Here is a 25,587-nt window from a genome sequence, read left to right on the forward strand (position 1 = left end):
GATCTAGCGTGTTTCAAGTAAAACGATTTAGAATTCCGTGCCCTAATTACGGTGGAAACCATTTTCTAAGTACACCGCAGATACGCTCGTTCCTTTCGCATCGTTTTAACGCACGTATGACAACCTTCCGAGAGAAATCCTTGTCAACGGAAATTCCGCCGTGCCAATTCCGGAACTGTACGTAAAAACCTTAATCGCAACGAGGGTAATTTCATGACAGGAATGGCCATTGTTCTAAATCCATGGTATTATAGAAAGAGAAGTAGAGTTTACAAAAAGAGGAAAGCGATATGGAGTAGTAAATAAATGGAGGTATGTGTGTGTGTGTATGCTTATAGGATATGGTAATTAATTTTAAGTGGATTTAAATTTCTATTTCTCTTATTTGGTAAAATGTTTGTTTGGATGTATATTTAATATTTTTATTATTATCACAAAATTTGTAGTATATTTTTGGCTAAATACATTTGATTAAATTTTGATAATATTATAAAGTTAATTTACGAACAACATATTACAATATGAATAGCTTAGTAGTTACATATGTATAGTCAATTTTAGATAATTAACAATTTCGCAGAGAAAGACGTGCAATCATTCAAAGTTTAATTATACATGAGTAATAATTAATAATTACTACGGGTCAATAACGGAGATGAGTAGACACACGATTAATATTAATTTATAAGATCACTGTATTTGGCGACGCACTTGATACATGACCCGGTATGATTGTACGCATTCACACGATTCATTATACCGTCAGATCGTATACGCGCATACACACACGCACACATATTTCTCACATTAAAATTGATTAATTACCGCGTTATATGAAATTGGTGAAATAAACCTCTAAATGTAACGAACACATATAAATTGATATAACTGTCTGTCTTCTCATAATTGTTACACTTTCTGATTTTAATAATAGAGATGAAAAGATAACGAAACAAGACATTGATAAATAACCTGAAGTCACGTACTCCGAAGTAGTGCAAGCCTACCTCATGAAAAATCCGGAATCAGAAAAAATTCGGTAATTCGACATTCTGGCGGCAAGTACGTAGAATTCTTTTTAAGCATTTCTGAAGAATGCAGGAATGAGGAAATAACCATCGTGTTTTTCGAGACGGCTCGCACATTTTTTATCAAAACTGTGCGACCGCGCCGATGTTTTATCCCGCGCTGTACCACTACCGCACGCATACTTTTGTATTCCGGAACGCCGCCGCGCCGGTTCTGTACGCGATAACTATCTTTTCCCGAATATCCTTGCGGATCGCCAGCGTGCGAAGATGCGCGCTTCTCGATTCAATTTCACGTTTGCGGCAGGCATGAAAAGCGATACGCGCGCCTCTTCATTCAATTTCATTTACGGTAATCCGCGGCGTACCGTTAACGATGTGTCGGGTTGACTTCTCGCGACCGAAAAACCATTCTTCGTGATGCACCATGAGCAACGCTTATCGCGACGACCTCGGTCGCATGTCTCGTTTGCATAGAAAATATACGCGCCATTAATGCCACTATGCCTTCAATGATACATATGTGTTAATTTTCTCACAATGGATTTTTGTCGCGACGAGAACGTGAGACTCTTCATGTTAGAACGATACGACACTCGATAAGCATGCATGAAATTCATTAAACGACCTAGAATTTTCGAGCAAAATAATGTTTCTTAATAAATCCGTTTTTATCGCTTGTGTGCAGAGTACTTAATAATTCAATGATTTATTTGGAGATACTCTTTGTTTTATAGTTAGAGGAAATATAACATATATAAAGAAAAAAGATTGATCTTTTCGTTAATTACGTAAAAAGTTATACGAAAATAAATAGTTAAAAAGTTGAATAATTTGATAAATTATTAAAGCATTTGAGTCTGTTTTTATTTTTTTATTCTTTCACTGTTTTTATCAAACACAAGAATTATGAGCGATGTAGGATTAAAAACAGATTCGAGGAGCGTGGCCGTAATTCTCGCGTCGTTTTTTCAACGTGGCTTTGATTAGATCTAGGATAATACGGCGGGCTGCTTTGTAATTATTATCAGCGGGCATCGCGCGGCCCACGATGTGCAACAAGTACGAATTTAGTAGTGATCAATCATCACACGCACAACTGACCTCGCCCAGCTGTGACTCGAAGTTCGAGTGAAAGCGATACACGCGAGGCATGCTTCGTCTGGGATGTAATAATTATTCAAAAGTACAGGGCCCCATTCTCGTTTCCTGATAAATGATAGGCGCCGTGCCGGAAGGAGCCGCTCGCATGAACAATATCAGCCGCTGGGAAATGATCGATCGAACTCGAAGATTTTCTGGCGGCTGAAAGTGCACACGCGCGGCTCGCGATCACTATGCTCGCGTCCGCGGTATACTTGTTGCGGACATTTTTTTCTGTTCTTTATTTTTTTTTTTTTACGGAGCAGAAGCTCCTCGCGCCAAGAAATCCAGGTGTGTCTCTCTCTTTTTCTCTTTTTCTCTCGCGAATGCAATGCTTTATAGCTCCACCTAACAACTTCCTGAGCGATGGCGATAAATAATGCATGGTTACGCGCGTGCTTCCTTGTTGCCTCGCACAGTCTAGGCTCTTATTTTTCTTCCTAAGCTCACTATCGCTCGAGAACGACAAATGTTTCTCACCTCCTAGACTACGATATTGCGGAATACCTATGTGAAAGAAATTCTTTCCCATGAGCAATTGACACGCCGCGAGGCCCTGACGTAAAGCGATAACATGCACACTAATTTATTAAATAATGCAATCCGAGTACAACGCTTAAAATGATGTAGGGATTAACACAACCTACACCAGTGTGCCTGATTATTCATTACATAATATACATTGTATGTATATTGCATTGATCTTGTTACTTGTCTCGCGACGACTATTTTTATTCGTTGATGATCCACATCCTATGAGATTTTTCTAGAAGAAAAATCGATTTTAAGTTAAATCTGCAATTTATTATTTTTGTAAATATATTTAATTTTTTATGATTTTATTTATCTTTTATTTCATATTATTTTATATTCATATTTTTATTGCTTCATTTTTATAAAATATTAGTATTTCTGTCGAATCTTATTGAATCGACAACGTTATTCTTGAGAAAAAAGACTTGATACGTTTTCTTTCTCTTTTATATTTAATATGTTTTCTGAAGTTATATTTTAAAAGAATTTTTAAATTGCTTAATAGCTTTTATATATGTATGTTATATTAGTTTCGCATGGTATCTGAAATGTCCATTTACATGCTTTATATATAGTTTGCATACATTTAATTACATATTTAATAAAAATGCTACTTACAATTAGAGAAATAAGTATTAACTATCGGCTTGAACGTGAAAGTTTTTCTCTTCTTTTCTCTTCGATACGAGATAATAATTGTAAAAGGTAATAAAAAAGTGTAATTTTTTCACTCTAGTTTTTATATTACTTAAATTCTTTTTTATTAATTGTAATATGTAGTGATATGCGCGCTTGTAATTATTGCACGCGATTGTACAAGCGGACACTCGCCACATATACGAGGGCATTGATCCTGCTGAGACGCTCTAGTTTTTTGTGTAATACTAATTCGATACTTTGGATGAGACGCGAGATTCTGACTCGTAGATCTACTGTTTAAAACGTTAGACGGATATGCATAGATATCGATACTCAATATATGCGCAATTCGTACATAAAAGATTAATAATATATTGAAAAATTGAAATATTTATATGTCGCAGAGATTTCGTGTAATTTTGTGTAATTTTTTTTTTTTGCAAAATCCTTAGGAAATTTGCAAAAAACCGGGATATTGTGGAATGAATAAAAATGATAAATATATAACATAAAAATAAATATAATTTATAAATATAATTTATAAATATAAATTAATAAAAATCTCAATTTACAATTTCATTGACAGAGCCTACGATTTTGCAAAATTACTGAAGTTTCCTAGTAAAATTGTGTATTTTTTATTTATTCTACAATATTCTTAATATATTCTACAATATCCTGATTTTTGTGAATTTTCTAAGGGATTTTGCAGAAAAACGAATTACACAAAATCCCTGCGACATATATACTATGTTTGGAAAACGCAAGATAATTTCTGTACTTTTGGTGATAATTTCCGTCACAAATTTTTTGTTACTATGTGAAAGAAATATCTTTCGATGGTCAATTAAGGTGTCTATTTGAACAATACGCATACACAAAAATATTAAATGTTTTTTTTTTCTAACAATATCTATTCGTACACGTGCATTTCTGTTAGCTCTACGTTGTTGATCAAACGTAAGAAGATGCGCTAGTACAAGCATCAACCAACAGGTGGCACCAGGCTGCTTATAAATGCAGTTGCATTGCAATTCCCGCAGGGATGACTGGTTTGCACAGTCATTTGGGCTTAGCAAACCCACGGACCCGAGCTCAATACATTGCAGACCCTCACATATATTTACACATCATATACACTCATGGACACACGTTTTTTTTAGCAGTAGTGCAATGAACTTTGAAGAAAAGTAGAAACAAGATGCAACCTAATTTAAGAATTTTAAGATGAATAAGAATAGATTCATATATGTGTTTGATGAAAATGGAGTAGAATATAGCGGAAGAGAAATTATTTTTTATTTATTTTTTTTCTAATTAAGAAGAAAAGTTACACCAAAATTGCATTTACAAATATAGAGATTCGATTATATTAATATATAAATTAAATATGAATCTAAATTGATCTCCCTTTCCGTAACATACATATTTTGATAAAGAAATTTTTAATATCAAAAACTTTTTTTATTGAACATGTAAAGACAAATCGAAAGAAACACTTGTAAAATAATACTTCTAGAAATTTAAAAAATATTTCTATTTTATTTTTATTTAATAACATATTTTGTTTTTTATTAAATATTATTTTGCTTTACTTTATTATATTCGGACATTCCTAATTCGAATCTGTCTAATTGGTCGAATTAGATTATCGTTTTTCATTATGGATACAAAAAACATGCTACGAATAAACATAATAATTTCCTATCTTTTTTAATGTTGAAATTATACCAATTATAATTTCTATGTATGCTGTATACACGCACGTGAATTGACTGTTTGATGGAATAACGGAAGTACCAATAAGTATCACTTTTACTCGCGAATTTGTTACGGTGCTTATTTCTAGCACTTTCCTTCCGTGTGCGGCCCAATTCTCGCACGATCTATGTTAAGCGAATACATCTCGAGCCTATCAATTTTCACTCGTGCATCTATGGGATATTCTATATTTAATAATGCATTCGGGTAACAGATTTCATTCGCTCTATCATCCGTGAAACGCGATTAGACACGCGAATCTGTCTTACTGCTCGCAAAGTACCGTAAGTAGCTCGTTAAAACGTCAACATTTTTATTTTTATCGGTTTTTATTTTCCTTTTACACTTGCATCACGATTATTTACACCTAGAAATCTACTTCGAGATATTGTACGTTTTCATGTGAAATTTTACGCCTGTTAATCAGTCGGTTCGACTTCAACGGCGACCGATCCGCGCAAGAAGGCCGTCAATCAGCTTGGATCCGTTTAGACTTTATAATTGTTAACACGATCCTGAAAACGCAATGTCGTGAGCGTGACACGGCGCCGCGGCGATGGGATCGATGTCCGATCGGTGACACGGCAATTCGAGCGCACGATGAAAGAGGCATTCAATTACCGACGACGCGAGTCGCGAAGTCTCGAATTCGAAGAAGGATTCGACTAATGAAACACGACTTGTTGTGCTATGTGGTGGCCGAGTCCTTGTCCGTGCATTTGCGATTTATTCACGGTATTAAGGACTCTGCCGTCTCTCCATGGTGGGTCAAAAGTTCCGTCGGCTTTGTCGTATGCCGATGTCAATCGTCACGTTCAAATCGCACAAGCATTATTTGTTACCGTGTTACTGTGCGGTACAATAATCTCGAGACAAGATGAATTATTCTAACTATTACCGCATACATATGTTGCAATGTTGTTGCGCATAAACTCTTTGTTCTTTCGCACTGCATTCGTTGCCTTAGGTAACACTAACTATATCAACGCGTTGAACCGGAGCGATCCATCCGTGGTCCGCCATTTTCACGTCTGGTATGTTGAGATACGAGAAAAATGAGAATATAATGCCTTCATCCGGCTAGATCGCTGCATGCACGCCGCGTTATTTTCATTCAGGGAAGGAAGTCGACGCCGGGGGAGTTCGATTATCCCCGTGTCGACGTCGGTGGCGACGACGACGACGACGGCGAGAGGGAAGCGTTATCACGCATGCCCGTGTTCCCCGGCGTTCTCGTTCTCGTCCGCGGAATCGCCTGACGGATATTTTGACAGTACGCCGCCCTGCATCCTCCGCGTTAAGATGCATCTCAAACCTTGTCGTTCACGGCGCCGATCACCATCATTGTCGTCTGTTCGTGCGTGGCTCCGCGCGGGCGATACACTTGGCGCATCGCGAGAGAGATGCGTCGGACGCGTCGCTTAAACGTGCGCGTTTAGCAGCGCCGCTCGCGGAATCGGGTCAGTCGATAGAACCTGAGCGGGTGTTTGTGCGCGTCCAGAGTGTTCCTTCATTGAGGTAGGATTAGGGGTAGAAAACTAGCAGGAATGAAACAGTTCTGAGGCCTGAATTCGGATAAATCGTTTCTTAATCGCGTGGGAAGAGAGAACGGTCCTCGATTCGAGAGTTTTCCGTTTCGTCACGAGTGACAAGAGGTGATTACAGGTGGTGAACTCATCGAGTTGCTCCGAGAGGGACTCGCCCGAATCGCGTAGACAGTACCGTTTTTCAGTTTTACGCTCTCGGGGTGGCCGAGAAAGGAATGGCAGCGCGGCGGGTCCGAAATCTTCGCGACGTCTCGGAGCAAGGCGTTGACTCGTTTTTGAGCCCAAGTGGGCGGGTGTAGTCGTGAAAGAGTGAAGTGTTTGAATGACTTGCGCGCGGGAAGGTGGTTGTGTTAACTCGAGTATGCGGATTTCACGGACATGAATACCTCCTCGGCGAGGTGGAGCCCGGCTCTCTCGGCGTCGCCGGATTACCACCGGCGCGGGCGTCCCGAAGTGCCGTGTAAATCTTCCTGAAAATTACGAAGTAATCTTGCGACAGGGGAAGGGGGGGGGGTTCCGTTGAAGAATCAGGTTTCGTTGTGCGCGCTTGTGTATGTGTGCGTGTGTGTGTACGCGTGTGTATATTGTGTGTCGTATGTAAAGTGCTACTCGACAGGATGACGTCTCCTCTATTGAGCCGCTCCGTGTCAAACACCTCGGCAATATTCGCGATCAACGCGATTTTAAGGGATACGCTTGTAGCGCGAAGACAATCGTTAAATCGTTAATGTAGTAGTTCTCGTTACAGCCGTGACTGTGTTTTGTGATTCTCCGTAAGAAGGGCAGGGGTTCTTTTCCCTGGGGCGGCCCTGGATATACGAACCTGCTGTGCTCCGCTCCTCACGAACGTCCATCTGTCAGAGGCGTCTCTCTCAGAACGTGAAATCCCGTTTGGAACCTTGACGGGCTCTCGAGCGGATTCTCGCGCTCTCGGTTGGTTTTGAGCTATCTCGGTGCATGCCGCGTTCGAAGGTGGGCGGATGCCGCTGTCCACGCCAAGGACACGTATCCTCGAGCGCGCGTCCCGAGAACAATGAGGATCTCAGAACGGCCGTTTCGCTACGATGCTGGAATGCCGTGCTGGGAATGCAAACTCCGAGCCGAGTCGTTCTGCCCTTCGTCTACGTCGTCGTCGTCGTCGCCATCGTCGTCGTCGTCGCCGTCGTCGTTTGCTCCACTGAGATGTATGACCGAAACCTAGTTGCGTCGCGAATGCATATGCCGTGGGAATAAATTGACCGGAGTGTTAAGCGAGGCTCGTTCTCATCCGTTTGCGACGGTTAGAAAGGACGAAGGAACGGAATCGGCGGCGAGGAAAGAGAATAAGAAGAGGCTAACGAGCTGAACAGGATGAGTCATTTCGATTGGAAGTTACTGCGCCGGAAGAAGGTACAGTTTGTTAGGCCGAATTTTTCGCAATTTTTTTCGAATCTTCGGTTCGTTGGAAGTCAAGCGATACAGCTATTTATCAATTCGTTTCACAAAGTGTCAACGTAATTTTCAAGGTGTAGGATGCGTGAGTTTGGACGCAACAATTTGCATTTATTATTTTTTAACATAGTAGAATTTTTAGCATACTTTCTTTTTTTTATTAGAAGTTTTTAAGAATAGAAATAGAACTATTACAAATATTGAAAAGAGAGAAAGAGAGAGAGATGACTGTTGTGAAAGTTTTACTTTAGCTTACTTGGGTTTATATTGCAATAGAAAACACATGTAATTAATTTTTAAAAATTATAATTAATATAGAAATTTTTTATACATAGATAATATAAAAATTATATTCTGCACCAATCACAATTACATGTGTATAAATACTTCACAAAATTTATAATTTATAATTTATTGAAACAAAAAATAAGCTTATTACATATTTTAAAACATATTTAAAACTTACTATTTTTTGTTTAAACGTATATTGAACATTTTATTGCAACACAGTATACGTTTACTCATTCTTCTGCTGCGTGCGTAATTACGTTGAGGAACAACTGTTCGCGTACCTGTGGGTTAAAAGCGTTATTAGTCAAATTCCGAAACATAACGAATGTAAGTAACCCCGCGATTACAAATTACCGTTAAAAAAAAAAGCAACTTATTGACCCGCGGAAAGATTAGTATGGTGGAACAGCATAGTGAGCAACGAGCTGCTCGTTTTCGCATCCAGATTGATGTATAGTTGAGAATAATAGAGACATTGAGTGCTGCTATAATGACGATCTATTAGTCACCGAGAGAGTGAGATGGCCGGAAACATGGAGAATAGCCTTTTTTGAGAGTTATTAAGAATCCGCTGTGCGCGCTTCACGCAGATACTCGGAGTTTCATTTCCGCCGTTTTTATTCCCATTGAATCGGAAGGCACGGCCATTGTATCTCGAATGTCTGTTAATCCCGCGTTCTTAACAGACACGTGCGAAGTTAGGTATCCTTGACCTCGTGATATTCCGTTAACTTCCTGTAATATGGTATACTATTTAGCATTTAACTTACCTAAAGTTACACAAATGGCAAGGAAATAAACGGAGTTATTTTGACGCCCCAAATTACATTGAAGATTAACGACTGTTTCCGCTAGCTGACATTTTAATTCGTTCGACAGTCGATAAGCTACGGAGGATAAATGAACACTGATCTTCCCGATGGATCATATGTCGAATAATAGAGACGTAGAAAGTGCTTTAGGAAAGCTGTTTATTTGTTACGAGGCGGGGCGACGCGCGTAGGAAATTACGCTGCACTTAGATAGATGCACACCGTCATTTCCGCGCCCGAAACGTTATCTTCAAAGCGCCCTCGATGCATCAACATATCTGATATACTTTGTTAATGCCATGATAATAATTAAAATCTTCACATAACAATAATCTAAGAACAGCTCCCTCAAATAATATTAAGAATTATCATTAGAGGAATTATTTATAAAGTTTTGAAAACACTGACAGATTTCTGAAAATTTTGTACCTTATTATTTAATTATATTTAATTTTTATCGGAATTTTTTTTGAAGGAACTCTAAAACTCGGTATGGAAAAATTAGAAAGCAGAATAAAAATTCTATCAATTATATCGAGACTTATTGAGGAACAGGGTATCACAACGTTACACAGGTAACATAGGTTCTAACTGGTCGACTTTTCTCATTATTATCTAGATTTGTCATCGAAGTTATTCTTTTGATACATATCTGATATATCAACACAATTTTCATTTAATGATCGCTTAGAAATTGAATAACGTACTGGATTACATAATCGATAGGATCGCGAATGAAATACGGCGACTGCGTTGCACGTGTCATCATCTAATCTCGCTTCCTTCGGATTAAGCGGGTTTTCAGTGTATTTACTCGGTGTGTTAGCACGTAGAGATACGTTTTTTGTCCGACGGTGGTTTTACCTGCGCGACTTGAGCGTGTGCAGGATTTGCATAACAGAAAGAAGGCGTTACCGCGGTTGGCGTTAAATTTCAGGCATCAGTGCGCTCGGCTTTCTGTCCCCGCGGACTTTTCTCGTGTCTCCGGTAATTACCGTATACCCGATCGAGGCATTTCGTGGCATACACGGGTAATAATGCTCGCTCGCCTCGCGTCGCCAGATTGTCTGTCGCCGCGTTTGCGCGCTATCGACGCGTTTTATCGCCATCGATACCGACTTTCGCCCTCGGCGGTGAGACTTTAACCCGGATGAGTTATGCGCGATCCAAAGTGACATTCATACGTGCATTAATGGATTATCTACACGTCCCGCGACTCGAACGCGGCCCGGCGATTTGCATTGAATGCGTCAAGTGTACGATGATTTGCTCGCCGACTTTAATTTAACCGTGTAATTGACTCCGCGACGAAATCACGTAACAACGAACAGCGAAATGCCGCCGGTCCTATTAGCATATGCGATTTTCTCGCGAAAATCTTAATCGCGACATTTACGCGCGTTATCATCGCGTTCATCGGGTGTATAGAAGTCGAGTGATTGTACTCGCAGATTATTAACGCAACGTCTTAAAGTCGCACCTATGTATCAATCGCTCGGAAAACACGCTCACCAAATCCAACGGACAATCGATATAAAAAGTACGCGCAATCTCGTAAATGGAGCAATTTTCCGCGTGGACGAATATTCTACCGAGAGACATAATTAACGATAGTCCCCCGTCATAATCGATCTCCGGTTGCATTTATTTGACAATCTGGCATTTAGTGCACCATATTGATTAAATAATTATCACATAATGGCTGAATGGTATTTTTACTATTTCTCTTTCTCGCGCATATTGACAAGGTAATGACGTGTGTTCCAAAAAATGTTAAAAGGATACGAGCGAGGACACGTAAAGTGGAGACGGGAGAGCAAACTTGGATATAGCGACGACATTTTGCAGAGGAGTGCCGGCCCGTTACTACAGGCAATAAATCGATCTCGCGTCTCTCCACAAGTCTCTTTCGCGAGTCGCAGGAGCGGAAGAGCGCTTCGCGATCCCTAGACTTTTCTCGCCTCTTTCCCACGCTGTCGTCAACGTTACGTCGAGGCCGACAAGCGTGACGATTTTGTGCGTTTTTCAATATTTCCATATAAAATGCATTTGCTCGTTTAACTCACTCACGATATTTATAAGGGGGATAAATAAGCGTGGATTCTCTACATTGTGCCGTTTAACCCAAGGAAGGTTTATGCGCATCCGCAAATTGAACGATACAATGCGAATAAGGCTCGCTCTTCGCTCGTATCCGCGGGCAGGTCTCTCGTTATCCGGTTTAATGACGCTCCGATATTCAAATCGCGACCGAAGTCTAGAAACTCGAGTCGCGCACTCGAATAGCGTTCGAGATGAAGTCGGCCTTTTACATGAAACTTGAGAAACGCCGATACAGTCGACCATCAGTCAGGACCGCGGCAATTCCCGCGCGCGAAATCTCGGCGCGCGAGATAATGGAAAACTTATCACGCCCGCGATCTACCACAAATTGGAATTGGCTCGCTCACCTTGGCCTACGTTCATTCGCGTCGGTCAAGTCGGAATAACTATGCGCATATATGCGAAAATTCCAGATTGCAATTTCGCGATAGCGCTTCGAGGTAGCGCGACGGAAATTGATGGAAATAGACGTTGGTGCGCGCTGTTATGACGACGACATCGATTCGCACCGTACGCCAACGTGAACGGAATTGATTTTTTTTGTTATTGATTGTGTAAATTGCGAAACGGTTTTCAATCGCGATTGTAAAAACGCTATGACGTGACGTTTAAAGTAGGCCAACGGAACCGTCCATTGCACGGCACTGGGGTGAGGGCGAAAAGACGGTCGATATAGCTTGAAATCAATAATCTTAACCGCAGTTAGCTATTTAAGTTTGGACCTGTAATTGAAATGAGCCACGCTTACTCCTCTATTGTTGTCAAGAAAAAACAAAGTTAGAATTTATTAATTAAATTCCGTCCATTATCATTAATAGCAAACTTTAAGTTTAACTTTGTGCATTTAGATTTTAGAATTTTAGATTTATCGTAAATTAACATTTTAAACAAAACTTAGTGAATCGATATAATTTGATAGCGTCATATTACTCGTGTAGTTTATGTGTGAAGACCTATGCATAGGAGATAAATAAGTAGCGCGAATTCGAGAACACGGTTTAAAGCTGATTTGCGAAATAAAAGATTTTATTTTTTAAGGCATTTTAATATCGCTGTTAACGGAATTGCTAACCCGTTAGTAATAATTGCGACGCGTCTCGTAGCGCGCGAATATGTTGATCGAAAGCAATATAAGGGGTAATTTTAGAGACGTCGCAATTACGAGACACGCGGGCATCACGGGAGGATACTATGCGAGTATAACGACTCTCAGACCAAGGAAGGTAAACGCTCCTAATTTTTATTCAGCTTCCTGGGCTTCGATGGAATTTGTTGGTTTTTATGAGCCTCGGTAAATACATGGAGCAACCAAGTGGGTATGCCAGTCTAATGGTACTGTCAATATATTTTTTACGGTCTACGCCCACGCTCGCATTTATGAGTACAAATAGCAGTACTTGGACTTGGGGTAGACGTAGATTAAGATAAAATATTACTTACAAGTTTCAAGTCCGTATAATACAGATCACAATCATTATTGTCTATATTCTATTTTAGCGATATTTAGTACAGCGATATCGTAAATAAACGGGAATGGATAGAATTGCTAGTAATTGTTATATGTCTATTGAAAAATATTGCCAACATCTCATTTACTTTGCTATAATCTTTTTGTACGTGTTATTATAATTCTACATAATATATATGATTACAGTATATATATATCAATAGGACATAGGACGTATAGTTAGGCTGTGTGTCGATATTTGAAAAAACTCGCAGTCTTCCGTTCGCAGCTTCAAGTATCCGTCTAGCTGGGCGCAAGCGGATCAGCGACATTGCCTCCGCTTCCCGTCAGATTGTATTGGGGTGGGGCTTTCATCGATCGAAACCCTCGCGTGCGCCCCACAGCTTCCACCCTTGCTCTCAGACGCGCAGCAACTACGGGAACTCCAACCACGTAGCAAAACACTCTTTCTCCCTCAAATAACAACGTTTTGTAGACCTTGTCTTTGGGTCACGTATTATATTAAATTAAATCACAAGGCACGTGCTCCCTGTAACAGTCCATTTCCTTTAATGCTATTAATAGCATCTGACAAAAAAACAAGTATTTTTTAAAATCACTTTTACGTGATATATAAAACGTGATAAAGAATTAAAAAATATTGCTACTTTTGTAAAATGTATAATTGAAGTAGAGCCATATTTATAACACAAAATGTGCGATAGGAGTAAATTAGAAAGGATACTGAAGTTTTTGTATTACTTTCTATCATATTTTTATTTATATTTAACCGTTATTCACAAAGATTTAATATTTTATGGTTGAATATTCAGGAAAAATACGTTCAATTTGTTTGATAACTTAAGTTTTGCTTCTTCCTTGTTATGTACGAATAATGCTGAATTTTGTACATCGTCGATCTGACACACTAATCGTTGTCAACAACGGTAGAAATGTATAATACCTGCAGAAAGACGCTAGGGACTGCGGCAGCTCAGTAGAGGGGTTACTTAGAATTGTCAACGTCTCTCTTACTGCACGCCACGCTGCAGTAAATGGCATCGTATAATAGCGACAAAAATAGCTTAAGAGTAAGGCATAACAAGTAATGCAGCTAAAGCAGGTCGCGGTTACTTGCAAGTTACTAATCTTTGTGCGAAATTTCTGATCAGCACCAATTGGCTCATTGCAGCTATTATATTCGGCGAAAACGGTGTCGGACCGTAAATAATACAGTTGGCTCTTATCAACATACGGCATTGCCAAACAGAAAAGTCGCGCATAGTGTGAATTTAACGTTTAACAAAGATCGTGCGGTCCATTACTTTCTAAGCGAATGGAAGTTGTGGAGAAGATAAAGCTTCGAAAGATAATAAATAATTGCTTCTTATCGAAGATAATCAACATGTTACTTCGATGGACACACACAATCTTCACATACACGTTCGTTCATAGGTCCATATTAGGCTCGTAATTTTCATCGTGAGAGCTTAGTTATAGTAAGTAAGTGGTGCGAATCACTGGTCGATAAATACGTCGTCCATGCTTACGGTCGCCGTAATAAAGTGGGTGCTATCGCCGTAATACGCTTCGTTGACCGGTAACACCGTCCAGGAGGCCGAGACAGTCTAACACGCCGCGGTCGTGTCCGGTGTACACAGATACACATATCTACTTACACGTATACACGCATGGACGGGATCTTCATTCAATATTTAACCGGCGATGCTCTCGAGCGAGACGAGAAGAGCCAGGTTTTCTCTATATACGTCGCATCTCGCCAGTGATTTACGTCCGCGTCCTCCTCGGAACGCTCCTCAGCCCTTTCCTATAGTAATCCGCACCGCTCCTGGACGGCGATGGAGTGCCGGGGGTATAAATTATCCCGCGGACTAATTAACATTGTTGACGATATCTCGCGTGAACACCTTCGCGAGAGGATACGAAGATTAATCGCGCGCCTTCGCGATTCGGCGCACCGTGTCAAAGACGTTCCCTGATGGTAGAGGCGCGCCCCGGATTGCTCGGGGATATATTCGTGCGGTGGACTGCACCCGGAATCGCATATCGCACGTCATTCTAGATAGGCATTGATTTATCATATGCGCGTGTAATAGAGATTATTTATTATTTTACGCGCGCTTCTCCCTCGTAGCAGCACGTTCGGTCTCGTATCGCGGTCCATAATTGATGACTATATCATATATTGCGATGGAATGTGCCTTCTAGTTTCGCGCATCTTAGATCATTGCGTGACGATGAAGATAGCAACAGAACATTGAATGAACTAAAACGCAATGAATTTTGCAACAATAAAAAAATACAACGGATTATTCATTAGAGTGCATTAGACGGATAAAAGTTTGAAAAAGTCTAGCGACCAGACACAGACGTCTGATTTTTTCTCTTCTCCGAATTTTTTTTCTACTTTTTTTACGTTAATGAATTGCACGCAGTCGCGACGGATGCAATATAGCCAATCGCAGGTTAAGTGCTTCTCACAGAAGTGCATTTCGTAATGCTCGCGATGACATGATATTTCATTGTGCGCTTGAGCACTCGTTGCGTAATTATCCACGTTCACGTCTGTTCATATCTTTCGTTGACGTTGCGTAGTAGATCGTACATACTCGCTGTTGCGGCCATTTATATGCTCGTGTATTGACGATTGGCGACTTCTCGTTACCGAGACTACCGTAGGCTACAAACGACCGTTTCTTCAGCGAGTTCCGTGCAAACACAGCCATGCCCGATATATACGTATCATACAATTACATATGCACATCTCTTATCCACAGTTCAGCCGTTATGGCAATTCAGTGTCCGACAGTGGAGCACGACGCAACGCGAAATACGCGCGCCGATTTCACGTATCAAGAAAGAAAATGAGTTACGGCGTACATGACATATGTGCATGTACATAGCCGGGGCATAGAGAAAAGAGTAATTATTATTGGTTGCCGAGGCAGTTAGCACGGGCCGTCGATCGACTCATTTAACCATCTAGCCAGTCAGCGTCCGGTTGTTCCGAGTTTCTCTAATAGGTTTGGATCTCATTGTAATAAAGTACCTAACAGTCGCGCCACGGGAAACGAGAGTAAAATTTACGAGGGAGGGGAAAGCACCGTCGGTTCGCCGTCGGTTAATAATTTGATTAAAGCGCTAAACATGCTTCCGATCGCGCCTCCGCCATCGAGAAAAGGAGAGAAAGGGGAGGGAGTGAAGGGATAACCGGCTGTCGCTTGTCGTTTTGGCTGTTTTATGCGGCACAATGAATAGCTTCGCTCTGTTCTATTACGCTCTCGATTTATTCCTTGCGGGGCGCACTTTTCCAGCCGCGACGCGCGAGAAAAGGCACACGGCCGGGCACTCGAGGAAACTTTCCCTCTTGATGGCACAAGAGCGGCCGGCCAGACGGAGGAGACACGCGCTCCGAATGAGAGCTGCTCGCGCTGCTCGAAAGATTAGCCCGACTCCGCTCCCACGCCTCATCTTGCTATCGCATCATCGCAGAGATTCGATCTACCAGTCGAGCTCTCGCAGGCCCTCCTCTCGTAGAGAACGATATAAAACCAGCTCCGGCCGATGTCGATCCGCTCGCGCGGCTATTTTTGCCCGCCGCAAAAACATGTAAACTCTGGCTAGACCAAGATTTACTCGGGAACGGATATTCGTCTGCAACTTTCGCGCGCTTACGTGGAAGTCTGAAGATGGGATCGCGGAACCTTGACAGTGACGTGATCATCTCTTTCGTAGATTTAGCGAAATAGATGATCCCGTCATTGCCAAGGTTCTGCTGAATCATATATTATAAAATATAGTTAATCAAACACATCTGGAAAACAGTTTGCAACAGAAATGAAAGCTGTAAGAAGATTGTTTAGAAATGTATTTATTAATTATTTTGTACTTGTATTGTTAATAACCACTGATTTTTGAGCGAATGGGTATCTTTAAACAATTTTACGCATCTTGTTTGAGTTATTAAGAAAAGGATTCGAAATACATTGAAACGTTTGTTATTAATATAATATATTTTTTAACACGATACAATCGTTACAAATATTTACAACTGCGCATTGGGCCTTGACTGTTTCTTCTTTTCTTGTTATACCTGTAAGGGATTCGATCCCATCTCCTGGTTATCGCATACCTTACCAATGCGAGCAGGGGAGGTAGCTGGAGCATTTTATATTTACGTTTCGCGCGCGCGATGACTCACGTCCTCGGGAGCGGCGCATCGCCGTATTTCAGAGAGCAGGAAACCAAGGGGCTAGCGCATTATGAAATCGGAGATATTACGGGAGGAAGTTGTATTCCCGGTGGTATTATGGGCGCACGCTTCGCGTAGCCGCGGCGTAAAATGTCATCGTTATGCGCCGCTTAGGGTTGATATTAGCTAACGGCGACACCGTCGTTGTCGTCATTATTTCTCGTCGATATTTATTATAAGTCTATTGTTTTGCGTCGCGTTGTAGCTAGTCGAACGATTGCTGCCGATACAGTTGTACCTAGCCGTACTATAATGCCCAACCGATCTAACAGATTATTATGAAAGCGATCGAGTGACCGGCTATATCGTTCAGTTTGCCTTCAATTGCTGACGCAATTCTTATCGCGCACAATCGACATTTTTTCAACGTTGATTATGTAAATTAATCAATCGCGAAACGTGAATATGTATTGTGGGAAAATCTCCGTTACCGATTCGCTGGATTTACGATCCAGATGATAGACGTAACGACGACAATGGAGAATGCGAGCATTTAACGAACATATATGAATTTAATTGTTTTTATGTTAATATTCCCTGAGAACATTAATAACATACATTTATTCTCGTTATAGGTGATACCGGCAGATCGCCGGCCGCCGGAGAAAGAAGAGACATGGACCCTGGCTACTGATCAACAGGATTCGTGCGTTTGTTTTGACAGTACGGTCGATTCCAAAGTGAAAGACGCACAGAATTCCGAGAAAACGCAATTAAAACCGCCTACGGAAGTAATATCCGTAGATCCGAGCGATAACGTGGACAATACTTTGCCACGCAGCCAAGAGACCCGGAAGAGTAAGACCAAGAAAGTGAAGAGCTACCTGAAGAAGTGCAAGGGCGCGTTGTCGAAAGGTGATGAGAACGTCACGGAGAAGAGACGCCAGGAGAACTGCACTTCGTGGTACTTGGAGGACGTTGCAACCTGCGCGAGTCAGCAGGAGGATCGTGACGAACCTCCGGAGAAGTACACGGAATTCTCCGAAGAGAGACTCAAGGGGCCGGCCCGCGATGCGGAGCCCGTCGAAGATCCCGCGTCTGAAACGCTCGAGGAGAATTCCTCGAGGGGCGAGAACCTTGAGGAGACTCCGCACGAGGCTCTCATCAGGCTGTTGGAAGAGGATCGCCGGGCCGATCTTAGCAGAAGCAGGACGTCTTTGTACGAGGATGCCAGAGACGCGAATCCGGAGCAGAATCTTGTCTCGGACGAGAAAACCCCGACAAAGGAACCAGAGCCTTTCCGTGATGAAGAAAGAAAAGACGCGGCGGTCTCACTCGAGACATTGACGACGGAAGATACTAATCTGAACAAGTGCGACTCGAGCGACACATTGATCGCGGAAGTTCCGGAAGCAACCGAGAACGCGACGGATATCAACTCGGAATTGACAATTATTGTCAAAGAAGAGGAAAACGCGTCGAAAGAACTTACAGACGAAGAGTTACCTGCAGTTCTTGCATGCTGCGGGGTGAGTGTTATTTGAACATCAGCATTTTGAGTTGGCGATTAATAAGATTTATATAAAATAATATCTTAGAGTAGTAAAATTTTAATTTTAAAATCTGTTTTCGATATAACTAAAAGTTCGATTTCCACACTTAAACAATATAACGCTAAGTTTCTAAAGAACCGTTCGTACGTGTATATGCTTAGGTTTTATTCGATAAAGTGTGGAATGAATCGGACGTCGTGTTTCGCGAGAGAACGATCGTCGGTATAAATCATGACGAAGAAAAATAAAGCGCTGTAAATCAAAGCGAAGGAAAACGCAAGTACGCCGTATTTCTTCCTATCCGTGGAAATTACGTTTTAATCATTGCTAGTAGCGCATTAAGAGCAAGAACATAAATTACGTACGGGGAAGCCTTCCTTTGCCCATACGCGGTATATGTGTTGCAATTCGCTTTACTGCCTTGCGCGCGGTAACCATAGTTGCGGTTTGTATTCAAATGGACATTGTACGCTTCTTTTAACGTGTATGCATCCGTTCTTTGACGGCACCGCTAGTGACGGCACGTAAGATTACGGTCATCGAACGGCTCATCGAATATCGGGAAGATTTAATATAATTTGCAATTATAAAGTTCTGTCGTTTATTTATTATAAATATTCACGCTGATGATAATCATAAAGCAACCGCAATACAGCACAATTTATTAGCGAGAGACATTTACCGTCATGCAAATGTTTTTTAAAAGACGGCTTCACATTATTCGCATTATATTTTGCATTTAACAATAAGCTCTTACGTGCTAATTTCGGATACTGTTTGTAATTCTTTTATCTGTTTTGTCGCTTTTTATTCTTCTTTATCTTTTTGTATCAAATTTTTTTCCTGCATCTAGATTTTTAACTATCGTTAACAATAAATATTGATCGTATTGTCCGGTCGCGTGATATCAGTTTTATTCAATCGATCGCCGTGGAATTTAGTGTGGGCGTATCGATGAGAATTCATCTCCTTTGATCGCATCTTGCCAGTGACAATTCGCGCGAGGAAATATGGCTCATTGTCAGTGAATAAATCTGATATGGAATGTTATTTCGCCTAACGTTTATGACATCCTGATTGAAAGTTTAAGCATCTCAACTTTCTCTGCACGACCTCGTCCAGAGACATGCCCCTCGCGCCACTTGACTTATTCGCATTTATGCACATCGCATGGAACTGAAGTCACTTGTCTAATCAGCATTAATACAGTCTATATAAAATACTTATTTATATTCATTAACATTCTTATTATAATATTTTTGTTAAAATTTAATAGAACTATTACGTATTTGAACATTAGATATTGGATTATTCAGTATTCACATTTTCTTTCTGTAGACAATTGCCATATTTACGATATAAAAGTAAGAAAACAATAATGATTAGTTCTTTATTTGATTGATTTTTTATGCTTATCTCTTTAGTATTGAGATATAATAATATCACTGTTTCATAAAAAATAATAATATTATTATAATAAGCGTTTTTTATCATGAGCTTTAGGAAACATCTCTCAAATGCTGTTAATGTACATAAATATATATGATGTGCGTATAATAAAAAAAGCACTACTCGTATACAATAATAAGAAAAAGTACTTAAATATTTTAAAAGTCTAATCTGTGTTATATCTGACAATATTTATACTTAAAAATTATTCTAAAAATAAGCAGGTATAAGCGTACAATGTTTCCCATTGTAAAAATCTATACATCATAGACATGATTACTGGTTCGATGGTATATCGTCGTTTAAGATAACATGCCATTCGTATAATTGGCGACTGGTACGATCGGCCGAATCGTAATCGCCAATTTTTATCGGAAAGATCGCGAGTAGGGAAGCGCGGGCTCTCTCACCCAGATACCTACATAATGCCTCCTCGCCGCGAACGGAACAGTTCGACTTCTCGGTTGCACGGGTTAGCTTAGGTTCGCCGAGGTGCTTGTTAGGGCGGACCGGGCGAGCCGGAGGTGTGTATGGGAATTGCGGGTCGTGCTCATTAATTATATCAGACGTGATCTATCTGGACCACGGCTGTGTGGTTGCGCGGTCGCTGGAGAGTCACCACGTGCACTCCAATGCGGGCGTCGTGCATCGGCGGCCACGCCGTTTTGCTGGAGTCTCTTTCAGGAGGCAGAATCGTAACAAGTCTAACTAGTACCCCTGGTTAATCTACCTTTTACATTGCCTGATCCAGTAATGTTCTCTGTTTTACTCTTCCTATATACTATACCCTTCGTAGCCACCAAGTTCGTTAATCCCTCGGCTTTGTTAAATGTGTCAGGCTTATAGACTCATATATATGTAAAGCTAGTTAGTGTAGAGCCGTAGAGGTGAATAAACTTTGAATAAGCCTTGAATTGAATTTCCTTCACGGTAGAGAATATTCTTACATATTAAAATTTAACTTTATACCTTATGCTGCACGATATATTTGATTTACTCTTATATACAGATGCGTTACCAAAAGACAAATTGTATATTTGAGAAATCGAGCTTATCGTATATAGTCTTTTAACTAAAAATAATGAAAAAACTGTAAAATTTTCATTTTACTCCGTGTAACTGTATAAATAACAGTTAGATTTCCACACACGATTCCGCACGTTCGAAATCGATCGTCCGACTACAATTCAGAGTAATCAGTAATCATCTGCATATAGCGGGACCCGGTTTTATTAGCGGGCGAGCTGACGCGCCTCGCGGAAGTCCCATGGATGCGTGCGAGTTCATTCCACTTGTCTCTAGACGGCGAAGTCTCGAGGCGATGTATAGCGGAGCTCCGCGAGTGAGCACCAAGTGGTATCCGCGCGGTGGTTGCGTTTACACCGGCATTAGCTCGGGCGCGAGTCGCGTCCGCGAATGTGCCGGGCGACGTACGCATGCACGCATGCATATGCACGTATGCACGCACGCGGCGCGCGTACGCACACGTACATTACAGGGTGGAGTAAATCTGGCCGATCGCCGCTGAAACGCTACCCGATCATCAGTCGTGAAAGTGTAGCCGCGGAAAATGATTACCCGCGCGCCGCGCCGCACCAGTTGTGCTCGCCGCGCACACCCGCTTTCCTCCGTCTTTTTGCCGATTCCTCACTCCGTTACTCTCTCCCTTCGCTCCCTCTTTTTCTCTTTCGTTCCGTTCCTCTCACGAGAGAGAGCCTCTCTTTTGAAACTCACATCTATACGGAGTGTCTCGATATTCGCGATATATATCTTGGCGATGGCTCCTCAAGCGTACTGGGAATAAAAATATTTTTTTAAAACTTGATAAGAGATTTTATTACAACGTTTTTTATATTAAATATTTTGTCTATCTTGATGAGCAAACTATTGGAGAATAATTATTATAATTCATCGCTACTTGAACACCCTTGAAAAATCGTTATAGTATTCTTTGAGTTTCAAGGATTTTTAAGGAATTGGGAATTATGCCTTTGCATCAAAGAAGCTATTTTTCTTTATGTCTAACGCATGCTATTAATTTATGGAATATAGCACGTTTGGAACACCCCGTATATCTATGCCCCCCATTACCTTCACATCGGATTATAGATTAAACCGCACCTTGAACGTAGACGCATGGAAAACGATAAGCGGAGAATACAGCGCGGGATTTATTGTAATTGGCGGTAATGACGGTTTTATGCTGCCGCCGCCGCCGCCGCCGACAATCACTATACTCTTCACGGCTGTGCTCTTCGTCAATATGTTACGGTCGTAAGTCAGGAAAACCGATTGCGAACGCACGCGCTTGCATTCATATGTGATAGGTTTTAAAAGTTAGAAAGGGAAGATCCCGTTCGGGTATTATATATTATATAGCAAATCTATCAAAACTACATAACATACGAAAAATAAGTAAAGATAATGTGGATAATTTTATACATTATTTTTAAGTAGTATATATTTTTTGGAATGATGTAGCTTCGTGGGTTGACGAACGAGATAATTTTTTTGTAAATTTTGTAATATGTCATTATTATATACAGGAAACTTAAAGATCACTCAAATTATTGTCTTGCAAATTAAATTAATCAATTATCTTGTTATTTATGAGATATTTAATTTTAATATCAATGGGGTTTCCGAATAAGTATTTACTATGAAAATCGACTTTATTCTAACTTGTTCGTTGATCAATTCGTGATTGAAAAAGATAATTTGGCATTTTTTGAGCATCCTGATAAACTCTCTTATCGTGAAAACTTGACTTGTAAAAATAAAAGGTGATATCGAAAGTTACTTTCGGCTAACGTTTTCCGGTTTCGGATAATTCGCAACAGTCACAAAAATATCCGCAGTGATTTTATTCTTTTTTTTTGTCGCCCAAGTCTCGACATGTAAGTATTTTTACAAAGGTTCTTTTGCGTTTCGAAAGCGGGGAAGGTATAAGAATCGTAACGACTTTTTTACGTGATATTTGCTACCCAAGGCAAGGGTAACGTGATACCACGAAACCGATATAGGTTTATTGTGTCTCTTTTTGTGCTCTTCAATTCTTCGTCGTTTTCTTCGGTAATTCGGCACGGCGTTTGCGTTCATCTGTGAAAGATGAATCGTTCTCTCGCAGAAGAATAAGAATGAGGAGAAGGAGAAGGAGAAGGAGAAGGAGTAACTGTAACACGTAGTGCATCCTTCTTTGTCATCTCAAGATCCCTTTCACGCTGTTTTTTTTTTATTAAACTTAACCTCCGACCTCATAAATCTCGTCTTCTAACCACGAAAATTACTATCTTATTACGATTCTTTTTCTCATCGCTCGATACCTCGCAATATCCAATTTCACAATTTACGATGTTGGATTTTATAATAACCAATCGTATAATATTTTATATAAAAATCTAGACAATGATATTTAGTCAGTACGAATCATTAAGCACAAGTAAATTTACATATTTATATATAAAAGGTGTATTTATCCATTAGGCAATGTCATTTACAACCTGTTCATTTTAATGTTAACAATGGCGTGTTTTGCATAAGGAACCATATTGAATCACTTTTCCGTTTGCTACTCAAAACAGATTAGAGTCCATGATTCACAAAGAAGTCGGACAAAGTTTGACCGAGTTTCTCTTCAGCTTTTTTTTACTTCGACGTTCCGAGGTATGTAAGGGTTAAATAAAGAGTCGTTCTCTTATTGAACCGTGGTCGGCACTCGAGATCATCGGTGCTCGCCGGTGCTGCGATCGAATCGCATGGCGCGCGAGTCTCTCGAGAGCGACAGGCCGAGCCAGGATTATCCCGCGTGACTTCCGATCAGTATATAGTTTAGCGGGCCATTCTTTCCTCCCAGCGACTTTCGCCGCAGCGCGGCGAGACGCGGAGATCGCAGAGAGCGCCGATGTCTTCCTGACGATCGCAGCCCGAGGCGCGACGATAATAAGGTGTCAACGTTCACGGACCTCGGTGCATATCGGGTCCCGATGTCGGACGATTTCCGGGTTATGTTCGTGCGTACCCAAAGGGCTCGCTCGTTCTCTTTTTAATTGCAGAATCATGCCGCGGACACGGAGCGAACAAATAATCGACGAACTCGTTAGAATCGAAAGTCGTAACAATTGGGCTAAGATTATTTCTTGCACTGTGAGGATAAAGAACATATTACAGTTTCAATAACTAGGTTTTTTCTCCCGCAATTAATAGATCCATAATAGAAGTCTTTGTTATTATGGAAACGTATCTTTTTCTTATATCTTACGAATTACAGGTGTAGCCTGTTACTCGTAAGATATAAGACTTGTTGGAGTTTTTGAATGAATACGAGTCATCTATCGTAAGATTGAAGCAAACCACGTGATTAGCGACCGGTGGGACGCGTTTACTTCTTTCTGCTTGGCAATTAGTTGCATAAGACATCCTTGCATCGCGGTAATTACGTTTTTGCGCGGCGACGCTAAGATAACGAAAGCCGATGAACTTTCTCGAAACGGCTGCGTGCTCTCGTCATTAATATTGTCCGACTGCGGAACAGCAACATTCGATACCTACCACTTTAAACGTATACGATTACAATCCTTGCTACGGTACCCGACTACCGTTAAATATATGTTTTACATCGTGTTTGTGCCTGGGCTCGAGTTGAATCAGGGGAGGCAGCGAGTGTTACGTGTTTCACATCGTGTTCAACGTGCTGCGCCGCGCCGGTTAGAGCGGCTGAGGTTCGGGATCGACTTTCAAGGTCGCGAGCTTTTCTCATTCGACGGCGAGCTAGAGAGAAGGCGGGTAACTAATAACCAATTAAATTTCGCGGTTTGTCGTTTTCATATTCATGATACATGGTAAAGTGACTTTGCGGCCTACCACACGCGAATATAATTGATTCCGCTTGGCCGACCTTTTCTTTCCGATTAACCGAGAGAGCCGCGAATGGAACCCCACTTATTGATGTCCTATGTTTTTTAGCTTGCATCTTTATCCGAGTCGCGCTCGCTCATTAATGCACTAATTCACATTAAAGCACGTTATCTATCAGGTGAATGTTCACTATATTTATTTTACTAATAGAGACAAGAATCAAGGTAATGATTCATGAAAGTTTTCATTTACATCAGCGATATTTCTTTATTTTCGTGAGACTTGAAAATCCAATTGACTTAAACTTAAATAAATACTTTTACAAAGTCGTGCGTTCCGTGTTGCATACTGATCGAATTGTTCGCAGACGCGCGAACCGATTCATTCGTTATACTCGTCGCACGATTCTAAAAGGAGGACGTGTCGCTCGCGCCAGTCCGGACGTTTCTCTCAGGCCAAGCGACAGCACGATCCATCGATTTCCGAGCATCGCGGTCCCAGGCGGGATCGAAAACTGATCGGTTCGCCCGTTAGCGCCCTGCTCTGACAGATGAGAATCGTCCGGGACGTGTTCAGCGGGAGAAAGTGATTTGACGGCGGACGTCTCTCGTAGCGCGGATCTCTCGTGATAGTCGTGATACGACGATATCTTTCAGGCAACATCCGATCTCGCATACGCCATGCCGCCGCCGCGTGTCACTGCCGCGCGTCGAGCGGGTCACGTTTCGGGTAATTAATGGCTCGCGTCATCGCCGAGGTCGGGGCGAACGGTTACATCTGTC

General features: G+C 41.1%; 1 protein-coding gene across 2 annotated transcripts in view; it reads left to right on the top strand.

Annotated features, from left to right (window-relative positions):
• LOC139816735 (uncharacterized) overlaps positions 1-25,587 on the top strand; it is a 293,006-nt gene that overhangs the window by 7,037 nt on the left and 260,382 nt on the right. The window contains exons 1-2 of one of the 2 annotated variants that reach the window (XM_071784441.1): positions 6,398-8,041; positions 17,585-18,478. In XM_071784441.1, coding sequence (XP_071640542.1) covers positions 8,003-8,041; positions 17,585-18,478 — 933 coding nt within the window. In that variant the 5' untranslated portion in view covers positions 6,398-8,002. Of the gene's footprint in view, positions 1-6,397; positions 8,042-17,584; positions 18,479-25,587 lie in introns of those variants that run through there. The other variant, XM_071784440.1, reaches the window with a different exon arrangement.

The sequence above is a fragment of the Temnothorax longispinosus genome, chromosome 7 (assembly GCF_030848805.1).
Source record: "Temnothorax longispinosus isolate EJ_2023e chromosome 7, Tlon_JGU_v1, whole genome shotgun sequence".
Lineage (NCBI taxonomy): Eukaryota > Metazoa > Arthropoda > Insecta > Hymenoptera > Formicidae > Temnothorax > Temnothorax longispinosus.